This window comes from Spodoptera frugiperda, chromosome 21 (assembly GCF_023101765.2).
Source record: "Spodoptera frugiperda isolate SF20-4 chromosome 21, AGI-APGP_CSIRO_Sfru_2.0, whole genome shotgun sequence".
NCBI classification, from domain to species: Eukaryota; Metazoa; Arthropoda; class Insecta; order Lepidoptera; family Noctuidae; genus Spodoptera; species Spodoptera frugiperda.
Window position 1 is genome coordinate 7,579,146 of NC_064232.1, and position 27,132 is coordinate 7,606,277.

Genomic DNA, 27,132 nt, shown 5'->3' on the forward strand with positions numbered 1-27,132 from the left:
GACTAAGGTGATCTGTTTGCTCGTTTACCAGCTCCGGTCTCAGTCAATATCACCCAACTCACGACTAAAGAGTGTGGGATTTTTAGCTCACAAAAACAACCAGATGCTGTACCTGTAAGGGGCACCGAGTCCTCTTAGTAGACCTGCTCCGGAACGCCCATGGTGCAACGCCTCTTACGGCACAAACATAAGGAGACGTGCGTCTCCCATGAGTCTCACTATACAGTTTTCTACACTATTTTTAATATGTATAATAAACTAGCTACTTCCGCGCGGTTTCACCCACTCTGCTCGGCTCCTATTGGCCATAGTATGATTTTTATAGCCTATAGCCTTCCTCGATAAATACACTATACAACACGTAGATAATTATTCAAATCGGACCAATAGTTCCGGAGATTAGCGCGTTCAAACAAACAAACAAACTCTTCAGCTTTATAATATTAGTATAGTATAGAAGTATAGATATATGTAATCTTAATTTTCCTCATCTCTTTTTCGCCAAAAAGTATCGTGAAATCTCACTGACTCCCCACTTGCGAGGTAATTTTCCCGATTCTTATAATTTCTTTCACAAAATCTCTGATATCTTATTCATATTGGGTTTCGTTGGACATTTGCCAAAATATCTTCCAACTTAGTATACGTTGGAGATTAGTAATAATCGCCAAATTATTTGTTACTCATAGTTTAATGAGTAATAGAACATTTTAGGGTCCCATTTTCCGTAGTTGCGGAATACCTAGCGGGCTTACCAGGGCTCCGGTTCGGCTTGACAAGCAGGAGTAGGCACGGGGTGGTTTTTAGTCAGTAAGAGTCTGATACTCCCTCTCGCCTCGCCCTGGCGTAAGAAGTCATCGGATGATTTTCTCCCCTTGAAAAAGGGTCCCATTTTGGGCGTCAAATTACTTTTGTTACGTTTTACTGTAATTTTTTGTATTTGTCGTTAATTTAGTTGAGTGGTCACAATTAAAAGTACCCTTAACCGACGAACATGCATGAAAAGACTGATGACTGTTGATGAAGCGAAAGAGGTGTGTAAGATTCGTAGCAATTGGCGTTCTATTGTCTTTGCCTACCCCCATGGGAGACAGGTGTGAGGTTATGTATGTATATAATCATATAAGTTACAATATCCTTAAATAAAAAAAAATACATTTTAAGCAAGGCTTATGCACGTAATATTATGTTTGAAAAAATACATTATGCTAATAAATACAACTAACACAAATACAATACAATACAAGACTAGTATTGTTGATCAAAGGTCAGTAAATGGTTTATTTCACTCTATTTACGTACTTGAGTATATATTCAGTAGTTATATTTTTGGACAAACAATATTCTTTGCTGTCATTGGTTTCCTATGACGTCTGTCCGAAGTGATACGTCATTTGTCCGTGTTTTAACGAAAATAAACCTTATTTGTGTGTCGTGTAGAGTTGGTATTGGTCTGTGTTTAGATTAGGGAAGGTTTTCTATGTAGGATGCTGTGAAGTAAGTTCTCGAAACGGTAGTAGGATTTTGGTCTCGTGTGAGAGTGAGGTTACCGGAGGCCCAATTCCCCCCTTTCTTATCTTCGCTATCCCCGATTCCCAAACAACCCTTAAATTCCTAACCACCAAAAGGCCGGCAACGCACTTGTAACGCCACTGGTGTTTCGAGTGTCTATGGGCGGCGGCGATTGCTTACCATCAGGTGATCCGTCTGCTCGTTTACCGGCTTATACCATAACTTCTCTATCTTTTACTCTAAAGACACAAAATAATAAGATTACAAAAACTAGTCACCAAAAATATTTCAGACCAAAAATTAGTATTACGAGTATCTAGACGTTCCACTCGTCCTAGATTTCTCATATAAACACTAGTTTAGTAAAGCTTAGCACATTTCTAGGCACATTGTACATGAGTATATCTTTGCATGGGTCCGAAACAAGGACCCACCCAATGACTATTTTGGACCACAACGCGGTGGCCTAAACTGCAGGAACTATTTCTTAAACAGCTGTGTAGAAATGTGCTTCTAGTCATTTAATGGTTACTTAACCCAGTCCTTAGCAATTGTTTTCGAAAGAAAATCGTTACTAAGGAATATGTAATTTAAGTTTAACTTTGACTGCCAATAGAAAACTGTTGAAGACAAATCCTCCGCTAAGGTCGGTCACCGGTGACCACCACGGCGTTCAATGTGTTAAGTAATCATTAATGTATCTAAGTATGGTAGTTGGTCTTTGATTATCACGGAGCTACGGACTGCCTAGGTTTTCCGGGGCTCCGGCTCGAAAAGCAGGAGGTTTAGAAAAGCAGGCTATGTCAGCTTAGTATCAGTGGAAACCTCCTGCCACTTGTGTTATAAGTCCCATGTAATAGGGGGTGAGCCTATTGCCATATACTGGACACAATTCCAGATTCCGTGCTGCTAGTGAGCTGCTACGAAGATGTAACAGCTAAGCTGTAATACTATGTGACTGTTTCCACTGATACTTAGTTATGTAGCCGTGCGAGGAGGATCCGCAGCTTGAGTATGCGGTGTTTCGATAGTAGGGAAGCCATCCATAGCACGCATCTTTCCATATAAAAACATAGCTAAGCTGAATCCGTTTCCACCAGTGCTAAGCACTGGTCTATGTAGTTGTGCGAGGAATGTGCGCAGCTTGAGTATGCGGTGTATTGATTGTAGGGAAGCCATCCATAGCACGCATCTTTCCATATCAAAAACATAGCTCAGCTGAGTCCGTTTCTAGTCGCACTAAGCTATGTGTACCAATGAATATGATTGTGTGGAAGCCAAACGCATCCACAGCAACGTAGCATAGCATCACGTCTCTGACGGAAAAACAATCTTACATCCGTTTTCCAAACTTCCTAAACATCAACAACAAATATGACTGTTTACTACAAACATATTAAAATTTTAAACAAATGAGATACGCTTGCTTCTTTGTGGACCAAACAATGCCATCAGACCGGTAACGTATAGTAAATCATAGTATTACATAAGTTTTGATAATGGACGCCACAATGGGATTGCATCACTCTAATTCTAAATATTAACTAATGTTTGTTTGTTTGTCTTCTTATGTTACTATCGGTAGCAACAAAGCTTAGCGTAAGCGACGTATAGAGCCGAGCGTTCTGCGCGACTCAAAGAGCCAATAGACTACCACAGATGGGGCCCAGTAGGGCTGATGCTTGATCCGGAGCTGCGGACTACCTAGCTGGTTTACCGGGGCTCCGACTCGACAAGCAGGAGTAGGAACGGGATAGTTTTTAGTCAGTAAAAGTCTGACACTCCCTCTCGCCTCGCCGAAAGCGGGAGAAGTCATTGGATGATTTTCCTACTACAAAAAAAAAAATGGCTGAAGGGATCTTGATGTTTGGAACAGGGGTAGATTGTGGTCTGGAATATCACATAGGCATAGGAACGCGGACGAAGCCGCTGGTAAAAGCTATTAAGGCAAAGAAAAATTATCCAATGACTTCTCCCGCCTTTAGTAAAACGAAAGAGAATGTTTTTTTTTTTTTTTTTTTTTTTCTGGGTGGAAAATCATCCAATGACTTCTCCCGCCCTGGGCGAGGCGAGAGGGAGTGTCAGACTCTTACTGACTAAAAACCACCCCGTTCCTTCTCCTGCCTTTCGAGCCGGAGCCCCGGTAAACCCGCTAGGTAGTCCGCAGCTCCGGATTAGGCATCAGCCCTACTGGGCCCCATCTGTGGTGGTCTGATGGCGCTTTGAGGCGCGCGCAGAACGCGACGCGCCGCACGCACGGGTCTGGTTCTGGTCGGGCGGCGAGCTACCCTTGCTCGCCGTCCGCAGACCCGCACTTACGGTGGCCGGAGATCGTCGCGCGATCCCCGACGCCCGGAGTGTCTCTCGCGACGGCTGGGGCGTAGATTGAGGTTCGTGAATAATAACGCGCCCCGCCTCCTCCTAAGCTAGCATCGAATGTATGTAGGTAATGTAAGAAAGACCCAAACATATGCTTGTTTTGACTTAAGACGCTCCGGTGTATAAAATATTGGACACGGCTTTACTTTGCTAGAAGATTACCTCGCTACTATGTTTTGTGTTTGGACGATGCACGCTTAAACACATGTTACTTAAGTTGTATCGCCCAACTGGAGAAATGGAATATTTGATGGTTCCATTTTATGGTATAGCAGCTGCGTAAACGAGCAGACGGATCACCTGATGGTAAGCAATCCCAAAGAGGGGACTCGCCGCCCATGGACACTTGAAACACCAGCCCTCGGTTACAAGTGCGTTGCCGGCCTTTTGGGGGTTAGGAATGCACTAAGGGTTGTTGGGGAATCGGAGATTGGGAAGATTGGGTCGGCGCGCAAACTAAAGACGCGCGCGAAACCTTCGCCTCCAAATCCAACGCAAGCGTTGTTTCACGTCGGTTATTAACTCGGCCGTGGTATCACTCCGGTGCGAGCCGGCCCACCCGCAACTCAGTGCCGAAGCATGGCGCAGACCCACACTTAACCGAAATGTCGCGTGTTGATGGGATTGACACATCAACAAGATCTAGAGTCTACACCGCGGGAGAAATCTAGTTGTTAGAAAATGGAATGTATGTAGGTAATGTAAGAAAGACCCAAACATATGCTTGTTTTGACTTGAGACGCTCCGGTGTATAAAATATTGCTTGCTTTACTTTGCTAGAAGATTACCTCGCTACTATGTTTTGTGTTTGGACGATGCACGCTTAAACACATGTTACTTAAGTTGTATCCATATAACTGGAGAAATGGTATAATTGATAGTTGAATTTTTATGGTATATGCCAGTAAACGAGCAGACGGATCACCTAATGGTAAGCAATCCTCTCGCCCATGGACACTTTGAAACACTTGAGGTGTCAAAGTGCATTGCCGGCCTTTTGGGGGTAAGGATTTAACGGTTGTCAAATTGGGAGATTGGGAACAACACACGAAACATAACGCAAGCGTTGTTTCACGTCGGTTTTCTGGTGCCGTGGTATCACTCCGGTCGAGCCGGCGCCATTCATGCCGAAGCATGGCTCTCCCATACCAATTTACGATGTCTGTTGTGAATTGTACATACCAACAGGTGACAGTCTACCTATCTCTAAGACCCTGTGATCTCTGGTTGGAGCAACCCATACTGCATGGTTCTCCCATACTTACAAATTGCAAAGACACAATCAATCAATTATTATCTGCTCTTTATAACTATAATAGCGACCCGCCCCAGCTTCGCATGGGTGCAATGGTGATACATTACGCATGTATTATACATATAAACCTTCCTCTTGAATCACTCTTATCTATTAAAAAAACCGCATCAAAATCCGTTGCGTAGTTTTAAAGATTTAAGCGTACAAAGGGACATAGGGACAGAGAAAGCGACTTTGTTTTATACTATGTAGTGAAGTATAGAATTGAGGTCGCTATTATAACTGAAATATGTATAACTCATCACTTTTGAACCAATTTACGAGTATTTGTGAATTGTTATACCAAAGGTCGTTATTTCGTTTGATTGGTTAGGCAATGTGTCTGTCTGTCTGTTGTACCTACTTAGATATTTGCCTTACGTTGCTTTTTATGTGCATATGTGGTAATAGGCTCAATCCTTTCCACAATATTTAATTTATATAGTATTAATTTTACTTTAAAAGGTATTAATATTAGCTGCGGACTACCTAGTAAGTTTACCGGGGCTCCGGCTCGACAAGCAGGAGTAGGAACGGGGTGGTTTTTAGTCAGCAAGTGTCTGACACTCTCGCCTATCCAAGGCGGGAGAAGAGATTGGATGATTTTCCCTCCTTAAAAAAAAACCTGTTCCAAATTTCATCCCGATCCCTTCAGCCGTTTTGACGTGATTGTGTAACGAATATACACACAAACTTTCGCATTTATAAGTAACAAATGATTATTCTCCCGCCTTATTAAGCATCGTGGTAGCTTATAATCATCCTTATTTTTATTGGATTGGTTGAGAGCAGTGACACAGCTTAATTTATTGAAACCAAATTTTGTGTTTCAATCGGCAGAATTGTTAACTTTTGGTTGAGGATAATGACGCCGTTAATTTTTTGTGATGTTTGTGAAGAATCGCTCATGTATTGCCCATTTGTAGATATCTCAACAACTAGTCACGCTGCCAAACTTGCCCTACTTTTTAAACGAAATATCTTTAAACCAAAATAATAGGGAAAACTTTAAAAGTAAATATTTACCTTATCTCACAAGGAAAGCCCGGTGTCGGTGATTTTCCAAAGGATTTACCAATTAATGAAATCATCATCGCTCGTAATCTCTTACTAATTACAATCATACGGATGAATTGTTGTGATAAAGTTAATTTAATCATTTATCTATTAGTGATATTCGCGTTGGTACTGTCGAATAAATCGTTTATGAATGAACTAGCTACTTCCGCGCGGTTTCACCTGTTCTGCTTGGCTGCTATTGGTCATAGCGTGATGTTTTATAGCCTACAGCCTTCCTCGGTAAATGCATTTACCGAGGAAGGCTATACTACCCAACACAAAAATAATTATTTAAATCGGACCAGTAGTTCCGGAGATTAGCGCGTTCAAACAAACAAACTCTTCAGCTTTATAATATTAGTATAGATTAGTATAGATTCACGCCTTTGCTTTGTCCCATAGTATTCAGAAGCGATTTGTTTAAGTGTGGGAGAGCCATTCTCTCACATTATCCTTTATTTTGATTGTCTGGACTTTAAAAGAGACTATGACCTCTGAGTTTGTTTCGGCATTTCTTCTCAGAGTAGTCCGATAGGAAATGCCGGCCTCATCTAGTTATTTCAAAGATTCACGTGTAAAAGTGTTATTTTGTAACCAACTTGCAGAAATAAAATATCATTTATCGTTTATTTATCATTCATCATGCTTCAGCACGAATGGCTCGCCACGACCGGAGTGATACCACGGCCTCACAGAAAACCGACGTGAAACAACGCTTTCGTTGTGTGAGTGAGGTTACCGGAGACCCAATTGACTAATATTTTTCATTACTAATTAGATTTTTAATTTTCATACACCGTCATCATCCATATTTTAAAATAAATCTCTAACACCAGCAAAAAAACGGAAATACTAATCATAGTTTCCAAGCGATTCTAACTAAAGGTCATTTAGAGTTTGAGAATAAATCTTATTCATTCTTCATGCGACATGACGCTTCGCTACTGGGAATCCAGACGGCCTCAAAATGTCGGTCCAAAATTAACCGCGACTCTCTCAGACCCCCGCATAGTCTATTTTCGGGCGCCCCCTAGGGTCGATGCCCGGACCAGGCGCAAGATAATACTCCCCTTCCCCACTTTTTAATGCCCCATACCACCAACATAACTTGGCACTGCGCTACACGGAAATAAATACTCGAACTCTCGAAATTTTACACGTTTTTTATCTTACTTATAATATTATAAATGCGAAAGTTTGTGAGTTTGTGTGATTTTATTTTATATCTAACTAGCGACCCGCCCCAACTTCGCATGGGTGCAATAGTGATATATTACGCATACATATAAACCTTCCTCTTGAATCACTCTATCTATTAAAAAAACCGCATCAAAATCCGTTGCGTAGTTTTAATGATATAGGGACAGAGAAAGCGACTTTGTTTTATAGTATGTAGTGAAGTATAGAATTGAGGTCGCTAGTGATGATTTTTACGTGTAAAAGTGCTCTTTTGTAGCCTATTTGCAAAAATAAATTCATTGTTTATGTTTATTACTCAATCACGTCAAAACGGCTGAAGTGGTTGGGTTAAAACTATGAATGGTATTCATTCATAGTTTAAGGTAAATTCTGACAATTACCTCCATTATTAGATATCAAACGAAAGGGCTTGATTGCTAGAATAGAGCTCATTAAAAACGTTTAACTAGAAAAGTACTTTTTATGAATTACGGTACTTTCCTACTAGTCAAATTCAATACTTTTATCAAAACGTCAAAAACGTTACTTTTCTATGAATTTTGTAGGAGATCGCTCCTTATGACTTCATATTTTTTTGCGTCAAATAGCATACTTATTTCTCTAAAATTTGCTAGAAAAATTAAATAAATAAGTATATCGTCAAATTAATGAATGAAAGTATGATTATTTTGGGATATTTTATTATATTGAAATGTCAAAATAATTTATTTTTGACCTAGGAAACTACCCAATTACTTATCTGTCATTCTAAGGCGCCATCTTAGATCAAGATGTGATGGTTTGATTTTTTTTCTAATTTCTAAATTTAGAATCGTTGGTTTAAAAAGAGGGTGGCGATTCTTTTGTGCCAATGTGAATGGGAAGCTCATTGGTAAAACTCTTGAGACATTCTTCCTTATAATGACTATTGTCGGTGAATTAATGTTTTTAAAGGAATTCTGTTGAAGGAAAATTATTAATTTCTTTGATATTCTTTAAAATAATATTGTTACTGATCTTTTCCTAGATAAATTGGATTAAATTGTGTTCGTTTCAAATGAAATTATAACTATTATGGTTTGGATCTTAAAAAAATCGTTTATGAATGAAGTACGCCTTTGCTTTGTCCCATGGACAAACCAATTTGTTTAAGTGTGGGAGAGCCATGCTTCGCCTCGACCGGAGTGATACCACGGCGTCACAGAATATCGGCGTGAAACAACGTTTGCGTTGTGTTTCGGTGTGTGAGGGAGTTTATCGAAGGCCCAATTACCCTCCATCCCAATCCCCGATTCCCCAACAACCCTTAAATTTCTAACTCTGATGTTTCAAGTGTATGGATACTTGAAACACCAGAGTTACAATCGATTGCTTACCATCAGGTGATCCGTCTGCTCGTTTACCGGCTTATTCCATACTAATTTCTCACGCCCGAATACTCAAACGGTACTCAATTTTAAGTTGTACTTAAATATCGTGCTGTCTCTGTCATTTTATTAACCCCCGACGCAAAAGAGGGGTGTTATAAGTTTGACGTGTCTGTCTGTCTGTCTGTCTGTGGCATCATAACTCCCAAACGGATGCAGTGATTTCAATTTAGTTTTTTTCGTATGAAAGGGGACTTACATGCGAGTGTTCTTAGACATGTTTGAGGAAAATCGGTTAAGCCGTTTTAAAGTTATGGGCGGTGAAAGTGGGGAGATTAGCCGAAGGTCTGCAAATATACTGGGATGGGGTCTCAAATTAAACCGCAATGAAAGAAGATATTGAAAGATATTATTTTGTCTTATTAACATAAATAAAAAATTAAATAAAAATTAAAAAAATAATAATAATTAAATTAAAAATTTAATAACAAAAATATAAAATTTTTAATTTAACGTTTTATTATAAACAAAAAATCTTGCACCAATGTAATCTTTAGCCTACTTATATGTAGAAACAAAAATTAGTAATTAATAAGTCGAAAAAAAAGCGAACGAGCTTGACCTTAGATGTAATCTTTACCTTAACAAGAATCGAAATTATAGTAAGTGTATGTACTAAGCCTAACTTAACCTAACCTACCTATAAAAAGTATAAAATAAAAAATTAAATTAAAAATTTAAAAAACCCCCGACAAAAAACTTAATTTCCCTTTAAAAAGTAAAAAAATAATAAAAGAAACTTAATCTTAAAGTACCTAAGAATGTACTAATAATTCTAAAAAAATACGTCTCGTTGGGGGACCGCATTCATATGGACTGTACACCGCCGCCCGCGCCGCTATATTTCTATTTTAGAATATAATAGAATAATTCTAAGAAATAATTAGGAGCGGTCCCCCAACGCGACGTATTTTTTTAGAATTATTAGTACATTCTTAGGTACTTTAAGATTAAGTTTCTTTTATTATTTTTTTACTTTTAAAGGAAATTAAGTTTTTTGTCGGGGGTTTTTTTAAAGAATTGATAGTGACAGCTACATTTGAGAGCGTCTTAAAATTGAGTAGCGTTTGAGTATTCGGGCATCAGACTATAAAACAAAAGATTGAAATGTAGGATCGATTCAGTTTGAGATATTTGTTGTCGGAAGTCCCCGTGCGTCAGTCGAGTACTACGATGTTGTTCCTACGTCAGTACACAGCTGTATGTAAACAGAGGGTAAGCAGAGGTGATTGTAGCACTACGATAAGTGTGGGAGAGCCATGCTTCGGCACGAATGGGCCGGCTCGACCGGAGTTATACCACAGCCGAGCAGAAAACCGACGTGAAACAACGCTTGCGTTGTGTGAGTGAGGTTACCGGAGGCCCAATCTTCCCCATCCTCGATTCCCCAAAATTGCTTAACGCACGCAGAGGCTATAAAACGCACATGTAACGCCTCTGGTGTTTCGGGTGTACATGGACGGCGACGATTACTTACTGTCTGCTCGTTTCCTGGTTTATACCGTAAAAAAATGTTGCAATAATGTGGCCGGCGATGGAGTACCTATGAGCAACTTAAAAATGGTCTCCCATCCAAATTTTGAAAGCGACAAGTATAGCTGTACCGACTGTATGCCTTTTGCACCCAAACATAATTCGCTTTGCTGCGAGCCATATTTGATGAAAATCCTAAACATGTCGATAATATGACACTCCTGCAACAGTTCACATAGCACAATGGTTCTTATCGTCCCAACATTAAGGTTGAATTTCACAAACCCAATGTTATCGGTTTTCGCACGATGCTAGAAAATGTATAAAAAGTCATAAGTATGTGTTTTTGAACACCCTGTAGTTGTTCGACGAAATAACGTATTTGCTCCCACTCCTAAACTTTGATTCGTTTTATCTAAGCATTGTTATGTTATATGACAAAATAAAAAAATACGTGTCTAATATTGTTTCATTACCTAACTGACGGACTGAATAGATTTTTAATTTTCATACCCCGTCATCATCCCTATTATCTATCTGGAATAGCCAAATCAAGCGATGTATGTTTATTAAGGCAGACCTGGGGGCCTACCCTAATAATTAAACGAACGAACGAAAAAACTTCGCAGATTTCACACTACAATTCTATTTATTGCGAACTTTCGTGAACAAAAATGAACGAATGAAATGAAGATAAATAAATAGATTTTGATATGAAATTAAAAATAAAACGTTATTTCAAGTAATTCTATTAGTAAATCAATAAAACCTACGGCCGAAGATTAAACGAAACTTCGGATTCGAGAACCGGAGTAGGCCCCCAGACGTCTATACGTACGGTATACCATAATATACCATAATCTACAAATACGACTCATGTTGTACCTCATAGGGTCACCGGCGTCTATCGATTTATCCATACCCACACATTTTGTTTCAAACTTTTCCCTCTCAAACGAAACAGGGAAACATATACCTATCTCCCTCGCTCCCGCGTAAAAACTTTACCAATTATGAGAGGGCGCTTCCATCGTGCATTTTGTCTTTTTCTTTTTTTGGTATTAAGTCTGTTTAGTTAGGGGGTGTTTTTTGTTGTGCGTCGCGAGTTTAGCTTGGATGTGCAGTTTTTGTTGAAATGTTATCTATATTTAGGTTTTTGGTTGCATTGTATTTAGAATAAGGATATTTAATGAGGATCTGGTAGGATTTGGTATTTAGTTTTTGAAATATGATGTCTCATAGTATGATAATGAGCCGTATGGTGATGGTAGACATTAGCTACCTACCAACGCTTCTCTTTCCACGGGTATCGTATGAGCCGACTAAGGGATTACACATTTTAATTGCTTCGATGGTCGAGTGGTCGCAAGTGCACTCGGGTTCGATTCCCTGGTCAGGCAAAATATTTCTGGGTTTTATTCAGTTTTGAAAAGTTACTCAGTGGTGCTAAGCCCTTCCTCTCTCCTACGAATTTTATATTTTGCTGTGCCCGACAGGGTCCATAATTGTGACTTAATACTGTATTTTTTAACACCTGTGTACATTATGGATGCAATAAATACTTGAATACTTGAATAAAACTCGGAGTATGGAATTGTGACTTATAACACAAATGATGAAAAGTGGGTGTACATTCTACGGAGGCATTACGTGCCGTTATGTGTTACATACACATACCTCTGTCTACCACTTCCTGGATAAAAGGCGTGACGATACATAGTTGAAATGTACCTAATGATTTTACGGCCGTACTCAGAGTCATTTAATGTGTACAAAATCGTTACTAAGGAATAGTTTGAGTAATCATTAAATGTCTCTGAGTGCGACAGTTAATTTTATTATGTTATTAATATTTTCTGTCTCTCTCTTTCCAGGTATAAAGATACAGATCCAGTATTGACCTTATAAAATATACAGTCTAGTCTAAAACAGTTTCTACTTTATTAAATTATAAAAACGAATACTATTTCGTAGTACTTAAATAGTAAAGAGAAATATAATATTTTTACCTGTTAGTATTAAACAACACTGTGATACAAAGTTTTTGAGTGAAACGGCAAGTTGGAGTGGACTTTTGTGCAATTTTTTTATAAATAAATAATATTGTTCTATCTATCTAAGTGAACAAGTGGTATTTGTGCAATTTATTTCCGAAGTGAAAGAAGTGTTTGGCCAAAGATATGCTTAGGTAGTTGTATGTGATAGTTCGGGGTTTGAAATAGAGATGGCGCTACCGCCGCAACAGTTTTGCGTGAGGTGGAACTCTTACCACACCAATTTACAGGTATGTGTTTTTTAACTATTTACATTTTTTTTTTTTTTTTAAGTTGTCCTACACTAGGTTTTTCTCCTGTGTCGTGGGTGCGTTTACAAACATACAAGTTCACGGACACATGACACACAGACCCGAAACAACTATTATTGGATCACACAAAGAGTTGCTAGTAGTTATTCTAGCTTTTTTTCATGTACTAACTCTGTTGAATCTGCCTCGTTGATCGAGTGGTCGCAAGTTTAGTGTGATTTCCGGACAAGGAGTCTCGGGTTCGATTCCCGAGTCGGGCAAAGACTACTGGGCTTTTGTTTGGTTTTTCTAAAGTATTAGACATGACTTTTTATTTATTTTGTCATATAAGTTAACAATACTTAGATAAAACGAATCAAAGTTTAGGAGTGGAAGCAAATACGTCATTTCTTCGTATAAAATGTATCTAGAAGTGACGTCACGCGATATTTCAAATCGATATAATATCTTCGAAAGTATTTGTTTCCGTAAGAAAATAAAAAATACGTGTTTAATGTTTTAAAACAATCTACAAGACGGACATTACAATAAAAATTGGTCATCTACCCTATTGGGGAGGGAGGTATTGGGCTTCTTAAATGCTAAATGATAAAAGATATTAATTTTTGCAAACAGGTTACAATGTAACTCTTTTACACGTCAATCTCTTAAATAACTAGATAGGTGGGTCTTGAGTTTAGGAACTTAATTTAGGTAGGTCCTAAACCAGACAACTTTGGTAACCACTGAGCTAAATTCTTTTACATTGTTCTCACATAGTTGAAGCAATCGAAACAATGTAACCATGAATTGTATCTCCATAGGTTACTCTTTTTCAATCAGGTTCACAACCTGATTGAAAAAGAGTAACCTATGGAGTTTCTTGCTCGTTCTTCTCCATAGGAATCTACACTTTGGAACGAGCAAATAGAGCAACTAGAGGACTGACCGACAGACAGACATTTTTTATATTATATTTGCTTTGACGTTCAAAAGTGCCTTCCTTATTGGAAATAAATAATTTTGACTTTGACTTTGAAATTTCCTATTAATTATTATGTTATCGGCTTACTCACGTACTGTTTTGACAAGGAACTTTTTTTTTTTTTTACGTTTAATGGGTCGACGTTTGACCGCTATCTCACCTGATGGTAAGTGGTGATGCGGCCTACGATGGAGCACGTCTAGTTTCAAGCCATGCTAGAGGTTCATATTCATGAGCAGCATTCCGCGACACACGACGCGGCGATTGTCGCGCTGCTGCTACCGATAACATAATAATTAATTTAGTATGTCTCACGAAAGTTACAATAAAATCAAAATTTCCTATTGTACCTTCCAGGCGGTGTTCCCCCGTCTCCTCCTGACGGAACAGTTCGCGGACGTGACGCTGGCGTGCGAGTCGCGCCAGCTGCGCTGCCACAAGCTGGTGCTGTCGGCCTGCTCCGCCTACCTCGAGCGCCTGCTGCTGCAGAACCCGTGTGACCATCCCATCGTGCTGATGCGGGATATGAGGTGGGTCTATTGGGGTTTAGTGTACCTAAGTCAAAAACTATCACCACCTATTACATGGGACTTATAACACAAATGGTGAAAAGTGGGTGTACATTGTAAACGATATTTACTTGCCATAATGTGCATCTCTGCCTACTCCTTCGGGGATAAAAGCCGTGACGTTGTGTGTGTAGTGAGATCTTCACTCACTTTTAACGTTTCAAAAGTGCCTAATTTTATTTAGGACTAGCTACTTCCGCGCGGTTTCACCCGCTCTGCTTGGCTCCTATTGGTCATAGCGTGATGATTTATAGCCTATAACCTTCCTCGATAAATGCACTATCCAACACAAAAATAATTATTCAAATCGGACCAGTAGTTTCAAAGATTAGCGCGTTCAAACAAACAAACAAACAAACAAACTCTTCAGCTTTATAATATTAGTATAGATTAATTGAAACTAGCGACCCGCCCCAGCTTTGCATGGGTGCAATGGTGATATATTATGCATATAAATCTTCCTCTTGAATCACTCTACCTATTACAAAAAACCGCATCAAAATCTGTTGCGTAATTTTAAAGATTTAAGCGTACAGACAAACAGACAAAAATAGCGACTTTGTTTTATACTATGTAGTGATAAATGCTTTGACTTTTGACTAAAAATAGTCAAAAGTTAACTTTTTGGGGATTGGTGTGGTGAGTTTGTGGGTTTTAGTGTTGTATCAAAAACGTCAAAATTATTCAGATAGACCGAGAAGGCACTTTTGAACGTTGAAGCAAATATAATAATATTAACAATGTCTGTCTGTCGGTCAGTCCTGTAGTTGCTCTATTTACTCGTTAAAAAAAAATCAGATCCTATGGAGATATACATATGTATATGGCATGGCCTATATCCTAACCTATGGGTGATCATGTTTTTTTATTAGACACGAGTAAACGAGCAGACGTATCACCTGATGGTAAGCAATCACCGCCGCCCATGGACACCTGAAACACCAGAGGCGTTACAAGTGCGTAGCCTGTCTTTTGGTGGTTAGGCATTTAAAGATTGTTGGGTAATCGGGGATTAGGAAGAGGGAGGACTCACACAACAAAATACAACGCAAGCGTTGTTTCACGACGGTTTTCTGTGAGGCCGTGGTATCACTCCGGTCGAGCCGGCCCAGCAGTGCCGAAGCACGGCTCTCCCATATTTAACACACTCTGTCGATGCTTCCCCCCCCTCCTACAATTACTTAATATTATTCCGTGGTGATGTTGCAGGTTCAGCGAGATGCAAGCGCTGGTGGACTTCATGTACAAGGGCGAGGTGAACGTCACGCAGGACGAGCTGCCCAGTCTACTCAAGTCTGCTGAGGCGCTGCAGATCAGAGGTTTGTTGCACTCTATTGTAATGGCCATAAGGTTTATATTGCTATCCACCGTACTCAGAGTCATTTAATGGTTACTTAGTATTTAGCGATTGTTTTCGATACAAAATCTCTAAGGAATAGTTTAAGTACATAGTCAACAAATGTTTCTGAGTGCGGCTGTTAGTGAAGTTATGTCGACTATCGGTCTTTATTTTTTGGTGACTGGATACTTACACAGTTAAAATAAAAAAATCTATAAAGGGATAAAGACCGGTAGAAATTACAGCAACAATATTTTTTTTGAGGAACGTCGTCACACTAGTATTTTTCTCCTGTGTCGTGGATGTTCACAAACATAGGACACCCAGACCCGAAACAACAATTTGACGTGGATCGTGGGGGAAACGAACCCACTACCCGTCACACGGCAGTCCAACTACCGCATCAACCGTGCTGTCATTTTATTAACATTTAATGATTACTTAAAATATTCTTTAGTAACGATTTTGTTCTGAAAAAATAGCTACGGACTGGGTTAAGTTACCATTAAATGACTCTGTGTACAGCTGTATGCAAGATTTTAAACCGTTTCTACTAGAAAATGTTTGTATTTCTGTACCCAGGGCTGTGCTCCAGCGACACGTCGAGCCTGTCGTCGGAGCTGGGCGCGCTGGGCGCGGACGGTGCGGCCAAGGAGCGCGACTACACGGTCGCCAGCGACGCGCTTGTCGCCAACGCGCAGAGGGAACATCAGACTAGCAACGGTATGTCAAGTTTTACTTCTCCTCTAATAACTCCAAGACAGTCATTCATATCCCTGAGACGCGCCGGGCTTCATAAATTATAATAAATAAGTGGTATAATGCCTTACATCACGACTCGTGAGAGTCGGTATTCCACAATCCTCCCGTCCTGAGACCCTCAAGGAAGAGGAGGATATATATATATATATATTTTTTGTGACATTGTATGTACTTTTATTAAATATTTTAGTATTGTATGAACTCTTCACAATTACTTATTAAGTAATCATTCCTAGACAAAAAAAAACAACTAGTATTGCCATAATATTAACCGATACCCAATCCCTTCCAGGCCCGACGACGCACCCCCCGAAGCCCACCCACCCCCCAACAAACAACACCCACCCGACGAGCAACGGTACTAAAAAGCGGAAGTCGGAGGAACGCGCGGACATCAAGGAGGAGACAGTGGAGGAGGACGGACTATACTACGGGGAGCTGGACAATGAGAATATGGAGTTTAATGAGGTAAGGGGCTGATTGGGGATTAAGAGGAGCTGTTTGGTGATTAAGAAGGGGCTGTTTGGTGATTAAGAGGGCTTGTTTGGGTATTAAGAGGGGGTGTTTGGGGATTAAGATGGAGTGATTGGTGATTAAGAGGGGGTTGTTTGGGGATTATGAGGAGCTGTTTGGTGGTTAAGAGATTGGGAATTAAGAGGGTTTGGGGATTACTGAAATTTGTTAGTGACTACTTTGTTGGTCGAATAGTCGCAAGTGCGCCAGACAAGAGGTTTCGGGTTCGATTCCCTGGTCCGACAAAATATCATTTTTATAAGTATTTGTTTTTTTAATAGCGCTTGCGATGCGATTTCTTTTTGAAAGCGGTGCTTTCTTATATATCTAAGTACATGTTAGGAATTTAAGGGTTGTTGGGAAATCGGGGATTGGGAAGGGAGGTAATTGGGCCTCCGGTAACCACACTCACACAACGAAACACAACGCAAGCGTTGTTTCACGTCGGTGTACTGCTCGGCCGTGGTATCACTCCGGTCGAGCCGGCCCAGCAGTGCCGAAGTATGGTTCCCATACACTTACAATTGTTGACTTAACCGTCATACTCAGTAATTTAATGATTACTTAACCCAGTCCTCATCATTTAAGTTTGATACAAAATCGTTACTAAGGAATAGTTTAAGTAATCATTAAATGTCTCTGAGTATGGCAGTAAGATTGTCTTCTGTTATTTCAGGACGATGAGCCCGGCAAGCCAGGCAGCAGTCTAGGACAGCCTTCCGGTAAGTAACATATACACTATATAACATAACATATACATAATTTATTTATTTATGTTTAATTAATTAATTATTTATTTTAAAATAAATCAATGTTTGTTTGCAATGTGACTTGTAACGTTCTCTCTCGTCACTTGCTTTTTTATTTAATTGTTTTTAACCATTTTTTACGTTTTTGGTTCATAAACTACATTATTATTTAATTAAAATTTAATTAAACTGTGTTGCCACCGTCAAAATATATCGGTCGAGTGTTGAGCGAAGATCATATTGTGAATGGATATTGTCGGTTAAAGGAAAATTATGTAAAATGTCTGTAAGGTAGGCCGTTTATATTATAGTAGTAAGGGGGCCATCCGTTAATTACGTCACACTTTAAGGGAGGGGAGGGGACGACGAAGTGTGACTTTATGTGACAAGGGGGTAGGGTTTTAAATTTCGTGACGTCACATTTCAGTTATTTTAATCTAACTGTTAAAACTACCAACTTGGAACTATTATAGAACAATAAAAAAAATCTAGATGTCAAATTATTATAAAATGTGACGTCACACTAGGGAGGGGGAAGGTGTCACAAATGGAGTGGGGGTTAGAAATCATGAAATTTGTGTGACGTAATTTATGGATGGCCCCTAATGTACAATATTATTTACAAATTAAAATTGAACCATGAATGTTGATAATTTTTGTGAGAATTTTCTATGAAAATTTGTTTATGTAATATGTACTTAGTTGCATTTTTTGACTATCTTACAGACATTTCAGTGGTTGTAACCCGCTTGTAGACCCCATTCATGGTTCAATTGTTACCCCCCAATGTAATTCATAACGTGTGTCTGTGTTTTAGGCCGTCCCCCCTACCTCCGAGTCAAGCCGGAGAGCGAACTATTCTTCCAAACTAAACTACAGAATCTAGCCAACTCGGAATACATTAGTAGACTCGCTAAAATGAGTAACTCGGAAATAAGAAACGAATTTTCCAAATACGGCTTCAATACGAACCCTACTGAGGAATACACGCAAAAGTCTAATGACAAGTCTGAAAATGATTACTATAAGTCCTGGTTAGAACAAAATGGGGAGCTAGAGGTCTCCCTACTAAAGGCTAGCCAAGTGAAAAAACCCAAACCGGACCCCAAGAACCAAAAATCCGAGGTAGAGCTGATACCAAAGACCAAAGACGGTGTTGCCAATAAAGAAATTTTCCCTAAATTGGGGGAGAAATCTCAGATGCGAAGGCGCGGTAGACCGCCAATATTTAAGGATAGGAATATAGATATCGGGGAGACTGTTCTCAAGTCTGATTTGGACCAATTTTTGGAGGGCAAGGAGGTCAGCTCGTCAGGGCTGTCGCGCAAGGATCTGGAGCGCGTGATGATGGGCAAGTTCAACCCTAACCGCCGATACTCTAACGAGGCCATGTGGGCTGCCCTCATGGACGTCAAGAAGGGAGGCAGTATATACAGGTTCGTAGACTTTAATTATTACACTAACGTCACGCCTTTTATTCCCAAAGGAGTAGGCAGAAGTGCACATTACGACTCTTAATGCCACACTATACAATGTACACCCACTTTTCACAATCATTGTCGTCATTGTCAGTGAGAATAATCTCGAACAATACTGGGCGAGAATGCGATCGAGGTCACTTCCAAAGTTCAGATTGACAGTTACAGAATAGCTTAGCTGAGCTAACTCGGGTTCGAACCCCTTTCTAGTATTCAAGCGCCACCGCTTCATGGTGGATATCCCACTCGCACGAAGCGCTTCCCTTCAAGCTTCCTTGTGCGAACTGCTAGGGAGTGGAACTCCTTGCCGGAGTCTGTGTTTCCTGATGGGTATAACCTGGGTGTCTTCAAGGCCCGAGTGAATAGGTTGCTTATGGGCAGACGTGCTCCATCGTAGGCCGCATCATAGCTTACCATAAGGCGAGATAACAACGCTTAGATAAAACGAACCAAATTATTCGTTTAGGAGTGGGAGTAAATACGTCATTTCTACGTATAAAACGTACCTAGAAGTGACATTACGCGATATTTCAAATCAATATATCTTCGAAAGTATTTGCTTTCATAAGAAAATAAAAAACACGTGTCTAATATTTTAAAATAATCTACAAGACAAACATTCAAATAAAAATTAGTCATTTACCCTATTCACATTTCCGATGACACATGTGTGATAATGCTAATTATGTATTAAATCGACTTTACAAAATCACTCAACAACACTAATAAAAATAACTCCATTCCAGAGCGGCACAAACACACAAAGTCCCACGCAAATCGCTACGCAACTGGATGAAGCGATGCCACATAAAGTCCTCGTTCCCGATGCCGCAGCAACTCAAGCAGTTTGTAGAGAACAGCAAGAAGCAGAAAGAGTATAAGAGCTTCGACTATACGCCTACCACGGACCAGGCGAACTATAAGAGTGGCACAGAGACAGAGAATTATGACGCCGAAGAGTTTGGCAAGCATTTCCTCTTCAACTCCACTCTATCCAGCGAAGATGAGATCGGTAAGAGTGATGATAAAGAGGAGAAAAAGGGAGATGATGGTACGTCAGCTCTTGATATGTCTGTTCATGAGTGAGGTTGTTAAGGGGGTGATTCATAGGCGTAGCCAGGTTTTAGTTTCGGGAGGGGTTCAAGAAAGTCGAAACATGAAATGTGTGACCAAAAAAAATCCCTTTATAATTATGTATTAAACAGATTCATAGGTAGTCATATATTTACAGGTTTTGGTACAGAGACCTTTGCCAAACAGGGGATGTACTATGCTAACTAAAAAATTACGCTCTGTAATGTAGGTATACGCATTTCATTTCGGGGGGGGGGGTTTGAACCCCCAAACTCCCCCCCCCCCTGGCTACGCCTATGGGGTGATTTAAGGTAAGCGTCCGCAGGCGTCGTATGCGACGGATTTTAGTTTGTCTTGTATAGAAACTCATACAACTGCGTCCACTGATCCACATCGTACGGACCGCATCATCGGCAATGCCTACATGCGATGCGTACTGATGACGTCATACGGAATGCGTGCGATGCGTACGATGCGGGACGCTTACCTTAAGGCGACGGGTGGGAATTTGGTGATTATTGTGCGAGAGGGTGGGTTTTTTTTTGGTGATTAGCGGGGGTTTACTTTTAATTTTTTTGTGGGATTAAATTTTGGTTTTTTTTGTGTATTATTGAGGCTATTATTAGTAAGATTTGTTTTAATTTTTTCAGTATTCTCACGTACAATTATATGGATACATGTATTAGTATCATATTTCTTTTTAATTTCTTCTTTTAGTCTACTTTTTGATGATTACTCATTACGTTGTTTCTTTCCCAAAATAATTAAATACGATAATATTTCTACTTCCTCTCCACAAAATAGCCAAGTTCTAACTACCCGCCCACTAAACGTCACTATGACAGCCGCTAGCGTGAATTCTGACAGTTGGTGTTTTGACAGCTGTCAAAGGTGCTTGCAACATGCAATTTTTTTCTGTTTTATTATGCAATTTGAAAGTTCTTAGTTAAGGGAAATTAAATTATGTTTCTTTTTTGTCTCTGTTAAAAATAAAACGACTTATTGTTAATCCTAGGATCGAATCGTACTTATAAAATTTATATACCTATGGCTATTTTTAAGAGCTACTTAATTTTTGTCGAGCCGTTTTCGAGATTGGCGCTTAAAGACAAAGTTATAGATAGGCCCTGTAAGGCCAGTATACGAATGATGGAAAACTGCCAAAGAAAAAGCAAAGAAACGAAAGATTTATGAAATTTTATGAAATAATTATAATTATATAACTGATGTGTAATTTTAAAATTTATCCTTTTTTTTTCTAATTTATTTCGTCCAAAGATATGAAATTTTGTTTTATGGTAACTATTTATTGTGTTGCGTGTGAACGTTTGTGGTGATACTGTATTAAAAAGGGGGATTTTTGCGAAATTATTTTAAAATGATCTGAAATCTAAAAAAAAATTTGATGTAGAGACTCTTGATCTAAGTGTAGGAGAGCCATGCTTCGGCACTGCTGGGCCGGCTCGACCGGAGTGATACCACGGCCACCAAATGACGTGAAACAACGCCTGCGTTGTGTTTCGTTGTGTGTTGTGTGGCGGCTCCGTCTGCTCGTTTACAGCAAAAAAATTGTATAATAACTCTCGAATTGAAAATAAAACGATTTTAAACCCTAAAGAAATAACATTAGAACTCTTAATTGTATACTAAATAAATTGCTTCGTTTTGGAATTATTTTATAATACTTAAATTGTGATTCGTTTTCGAAATTATATCTATATTGTAATCTATCCCCATTCGGTAAATAAAACGCGTGATGTTTTGACAATGAAGTCTGGAATTGTGCCTGGTTTATGATAAAATAATAGGTATCACATTGATAGGAATAATAAAAAACATAGGATACCTAAAAATATGTAATATTAATGATTCTATTTGTTTCTTAATCGCCAAAAATGTCCCGGAGCTGCGGACTACCTAGCGGGTTTACCGAGGCTCCAGCTCGAAAAGCAGGAGTAGGAACGGGGTGGTTTTTAGTCAGTAAGAGTCTGACACTCCCTCTCGCCTCACTCAATACGGGAGAATTCATTGGAAGATTTCTCTCCCCCCCTCTAAAATAAAGTCACCACAAATGTCCACCCACCACACGAGGCTTGTAAGTGTAGCGTTACAACTATTCCTAATTAAGTTTGTCCCGCAATATATCTACCCAAAGATACATGTTCTTAGATAATTCTATTGGTTTCTTGTCTCTAGTGTATTTATTATACTAATACCTACTGTTCTGCCTATCCCTTTATTTAAAGAAATGTTTCGATGATTCGTTATTAATCATATAATGTTCAATGATTATATTTTTTTCCATAATAACTATCGTGACACAGTAAGTGTTTGTGTTTCCTGATGGGTATAACCTGGGTGTCTTCAAGGCCCGAGTGAATAGGTTGCTTATGGGCAGACGTGCTCCATCGTAGGCCGCATCATTGCTTACCACCAGGCGAGAAAGTGGCTAAACGTCGACCCATCAACTGTAAAAAAAAAATTAAATTGACGCGGCGATGTGGCGCAGCCTACTGTTGCCATGCATGCTCATGATGAAAAGTACCTCTGTGACTCAAAACTAGTAAGAAATTTTTTCCATTAATGTACACTACCGCTCAAAAGTATTTGGCCACCTGCACTTTCGTCATAACCACCAACAATACTTGATTTAAAATACCATTTTATTATGTTTTATGTTTGTACTTCACTGTAAAATACTTAATTACATTAAAATAAGGTGAACCGCTTATTATTATTTGCGAACTCTGGCCATACTACCAAGTTAGTGTTGTTGTCGGAATTTCTTCGAAATTTCTATTGAGTGTAATTTTCATTTAAATAATTTTTTTGAGAATCTAACAATTCTAAAACGTGGAATAACTATTAGAAATTGCATTACCTACGCTAATTGATGTCATTTGACTAGAAAACACGCTCTTTACGTCAACATTTAAAGTCTAGTAAAATTTCTTTGTCATTCGCTGCTAAGTTTGGTTTTTTGTAAGAAAATGGGTAAAACTAAGGAACATTCCGAACAGACTAGAGGCATAATAATCGGCCTTCATAAATCCGGTAAAAGTAATCGTGAGATTTCACGATTGCAGAAGATTCCGAGACAAACTGTGGACTACATTGTTAAGAAATTTGCGTCTGAAGGAACAATTTGCAACAGTCCTCGTCCAGGTAGACCAAGAGCCACCACTTCGAGTGAAGATTTGAACATTGTTGTCAAAAGCAAACGTAATAGACGTTTAACTGCACCAGAAATAGCAGCACAATTCAACTTAGGACGTGATAAACCAGTGAGTGTATCCACGATTAAAAGACGACTTCTCGACGCAGGGCTTAAAGGATGTGTAGCGGTCTCAAAACCACTTCTTAAAGCTATTAATAAAAAGAAGAGACTTCATTGGGCTAGAGAACACAAGAATTGGACAGCAGCAGATTGGGAGAAGGTTCTCTGGACGGATGAATCGAAATTTGATATTTTTGGATCCAAGCGAAGAGTTTTCGTACGCCGGCAGTCTAATGAAAGGGTGATCGACGCTTGTACGGTGGCTTCAGTTAAACACGGCGGAGGGTCTGTGATGGTTTGGGGCTGTTTTGGTGGCTCTGCCGTTGGGGATCTTGTGCGGATACAGGGAATCTTAAAAAAAGAAGGTTACAAAAGCATACTAGAAAATAGTGCTGTACCTTCAGGAATTCGTTTAATTGGTCCGGGATTTGTTTTTCAGCAGGATAATGATCCTAAACACACGTCGAAACTCTGTGCAGAGTTTTTAAAAGGACAGGAACAACAAAATGTCTTGAAACTCATGACATGGCCTCCGCAGTCTCCAGATCTCAATCCTATCGAGCTCTTGTGGGATCAGTTAGATAGACAGGTGCGGGAATGTTGTCCTACATCTCAGGAAGACCTATGGAGAAAGTTGCAAGAGGAATGGCAGAAGATAACCAAGACAACACTGGAGAAACTAATAGCGAGGATGCCGAAGCTTTGTGAAGCCGTAATTAAAAACAAAGGTGGACATATAGATGAGTCTAAAATTTAAGAAAAATATTATGTTTTATGCCTGAAATAATCTAAATAAATAGTTAAAAATATTACTAAGCAGTTTCATTTATTCAAACTTTCACAAGATGTATTTTACAGGGTGGCTAAATACTTTTGAGCGGTAGTGTACGTGAGTAAACCGTGATTATTTAGTTAATTTAGTAAATGAATACACTTGAGGCAAACAAATCAATATTTTAATAATTATTTATTAGTAAGTTGGTCGTTATTATGCTTGTGTAATTAATTAGTTGTATATTTAATTAATAATTATTGTAATATTTAATTAATTAATTATTAATATAAATTTAATAAAAAAAATGATTGGCCTTCTACAAAAAACTGAGTGCTTGACAGGACTTCGTCCAGATATATATAATGAAAAGACTTGAAATGAAATTTTTAGCGTTTAATATTATAATTAAAATAAGCTTAATGTGTCGTAGTGTTTAATTTTATAATTATAATTATATTATATAAAAAAACAATACTTTTGTATAACAACATCGGAATTATTATAAAAAAAATGATCTCTACATATAAATGGAATTATATTTAACTTCATTTTAAATGTAAAAATAAACACTACGCCACGAAAAAATTAATGAAAAAAAAAACGGCTTAACATATATTATATTCGTATTAATTTATTATATAATATCTTATATGATATATATTATACATTATTATTATATAGTATTTGATATTTGATAATTATTGTACTTAATTAGGTATTATTATGTTTGGGCATCGATTATATTGAGATTTTTAAACTTTACTTGGTGATTTGTGGGTTAATGGGGATGGTGATTAATAAAATATCGTACATATAATGTAATTTGATCTCATAATGGTTATACAATTTAATTTGAATAGATTTTCGATCTGGTAATCTATTTCAGTATTTACTGCACAGTTGGCGCGGTGCAACGTGTTGCGGGTTCGATTCCCGGACGGAACAACTCTTTGTGTGATCCACAAATTGTTGTTCCTAATCTAAATTATTATTTTGTTAATCACACATTATAAAATATGTATATTTTATTAATCACCAATCTCCCCCACTATCTCCATGTTAACGTTTTAGGCCTTATTACTTATACGAAAAATGTAATTAAAATAATATTTTCATTGTTATTCCGTCTCCTGTAATATACTGTTAATCACCAGCTGAAAACTGCTATCTTCCAGATAAAATTAACAATTGCATCTGGGACTTAAATATATTAGTCCTAAATACCGCAACCGTTAAGTATCATTGTGATTAAATATCGCTACAGTTAACTATCGTGGTGATTAAATTTTTGCAAATATCTTGACGGTTAATTAATATAATATAGTAATGGGTAACATTTTTCAATTCATGGGTGTAGTTAAGACAAAATTTAATAACTGTTATAGTTAATTTTACCCAAAAAAAACTTGAATATGTTTCGTGGTAAGATAACTATAGTAGTTAATTCATTCAATGGTTAAACTATTAAAACAATATTTTTCCCTATCAGCTACATAATTTAAATATTGATAAACATTTCTTAAACGTTGTATTCAACCATCTATATATTGTTAACTGACTATCAATACGATTAAATATCATGATAATCATTTAACACAACCGTTTATCAACTATCTCTGCCGTTAAATATCATGATAGTCATCTATCACAACGATTTACCAACTATAACTACTGTTAAATATCACGATAGTCGTTTAACATAATGATTTATCATTATGTTATCGGCTTACTCACGTATTGTTTTGACGAGGAACTCGACTAGTTTCAAGCCATGCTAGAGGCTCATATTCATGAGCAGCAAACTAGTCGAGTTCCTCGTCAAAACAATACGTGAGTAAGCCGATAACATAATAATTAATTTAGTATGTCTCACGAAAGTTACAATAAAATAATGATTTATCAACTATCACTACCGTTAATCGACTATCAAAACGATTAACTGACTATCAATATCATTAAATATCCTGATAGTCGAATATCTCTTCCGTTAACTATCACTATCGCAGTCGAATGGCCTACATTGTCTACGTTCCTATATAAACTACTGTACTAATGGTTTTAGTTAATATTCTCTTGTGAATGCGTGATTTGTATGTTACTGTGTTCTCAACTAGTAAACTACATATATGTTCATGAAATCAGCTGGTGTATTCTTAAATGTACTGTGAATGTCAATATCAGATTGGCTGTGGCTAGCACGGAACTGCAGAGTAATTTGTCGTAGGTTCGATTATTGGACAAAGTAAAAGTTCGTTTTATTTGTTTATTGTTGGCCATGTGTAGATTGTACCGTAAGGAATCGATCCTGCGACACTTTACTTACTGCCACACTCAGCCATTTAATGCTTACTTAAACTATTCCTTAGTGACGATTTTGTATGGAAAACAATTGCTAAGGGCTGGGTTAAGTAACCATTAAATGACTCTGAGTGCGCGAGTTTGTCATTTAAAAATTTTTGAGAATACTACTGATTTTCTTACCCCTCAAAATCTCAAAATGCCCGCAGAAACATACAAATGACGTAAAACCCATCAAGTGCCTACTAGTATATAAATATACATAATAATATAGGTGTAAGTGTCTTCTGTAGATATATACATTGTATTTATAATGCTATAGCCTTTCTATGTTCATCTGACAACTGATTTACGAAGTCGGAAAAGTCGGTAAGACTCGTTAAAAAGTCGGAGAGTCGAAAATGTGGTCTTTAAAAATCAATGCAAAATTCTGATTTTATATCTATTAAAGAAATAAATTGGTACAATGTTTAGTTGTTACTTGTTCAAAAAATATTATAAAATGTATTTTTGAGAATACTAAGCTTATGAATTTTAAATCGAAATTAAATATAATGTGAAATGTGGCGAAAACTAAAGGTTCAGTTATATCTTTGCGTGAATAAGCGGCAAGTTACTTAATTAATATTAAATTAGTACAATCAATTCAAATTAAATCTTTATACAATTTTACAAAAATAAAAATCTATTCGATAAATATGTATTT

At 38.1% G+C, this 27,132-nt stretch overlaps 1 protein-coding gene across 9 annotated transcripts in view; it reads left to right on the top strand.

Annotated features, from left to right (window-relative positions):
- LOC118280273 (protein bric-a-brac 2) overlaps window positions 1–27,132 on the top strand; it is a 44,499-nt gene that overhangs the window by 6,321 nt on the left and 11,046 nt on the right. For 6 of the 9 annotated variants that reach the window (XM_035600230.2, XM_035600231.2, XM_035600234.2 and 3 more), the window contains exons 2-9: window positions 12,198–12,607; window positions 13,950–14,122; window positions 15,371–15,480; window positions 16,083–16,223; window positions 16,555–16,730; window positions 17,452–17,497; window positions 18,342–18,960; window positions 19,749–20,563. In XM_035600230.2, the coding sequence (XP_035456123.2) occupies window positions 12,548–12,607; window positions 13,950–14,122; window positions 15,371–15,480; window positions 16,083–16,223; window positions 16,555–16,730; window positions 17,452–17,497; window positions 18,342–18,960; window positions 19,749–20,088 (1,665 nt within the window). In that variant the 5' untranslated portion in view covers window positions 12,198–12,547 and the 3' untranslated portion in view covers window positions 20,089–20,563. Of the gene's footprint in view, window positions 1–12,197; window positions 12,608–13,949; window positions 14,123–15,370; window positions 15,481–16,082; window positions 16,224–16,554; window positions 16,731–17,451; window positions 17,498–18,341; window positions 18,961–19,748; window positions 20,564–27,132 lie in introns of those variants that run through there. The other 3 variants (XM_050701931.1, XM_035600235.2, XM_035600236.2) reach the window with 1 other exon arrangement.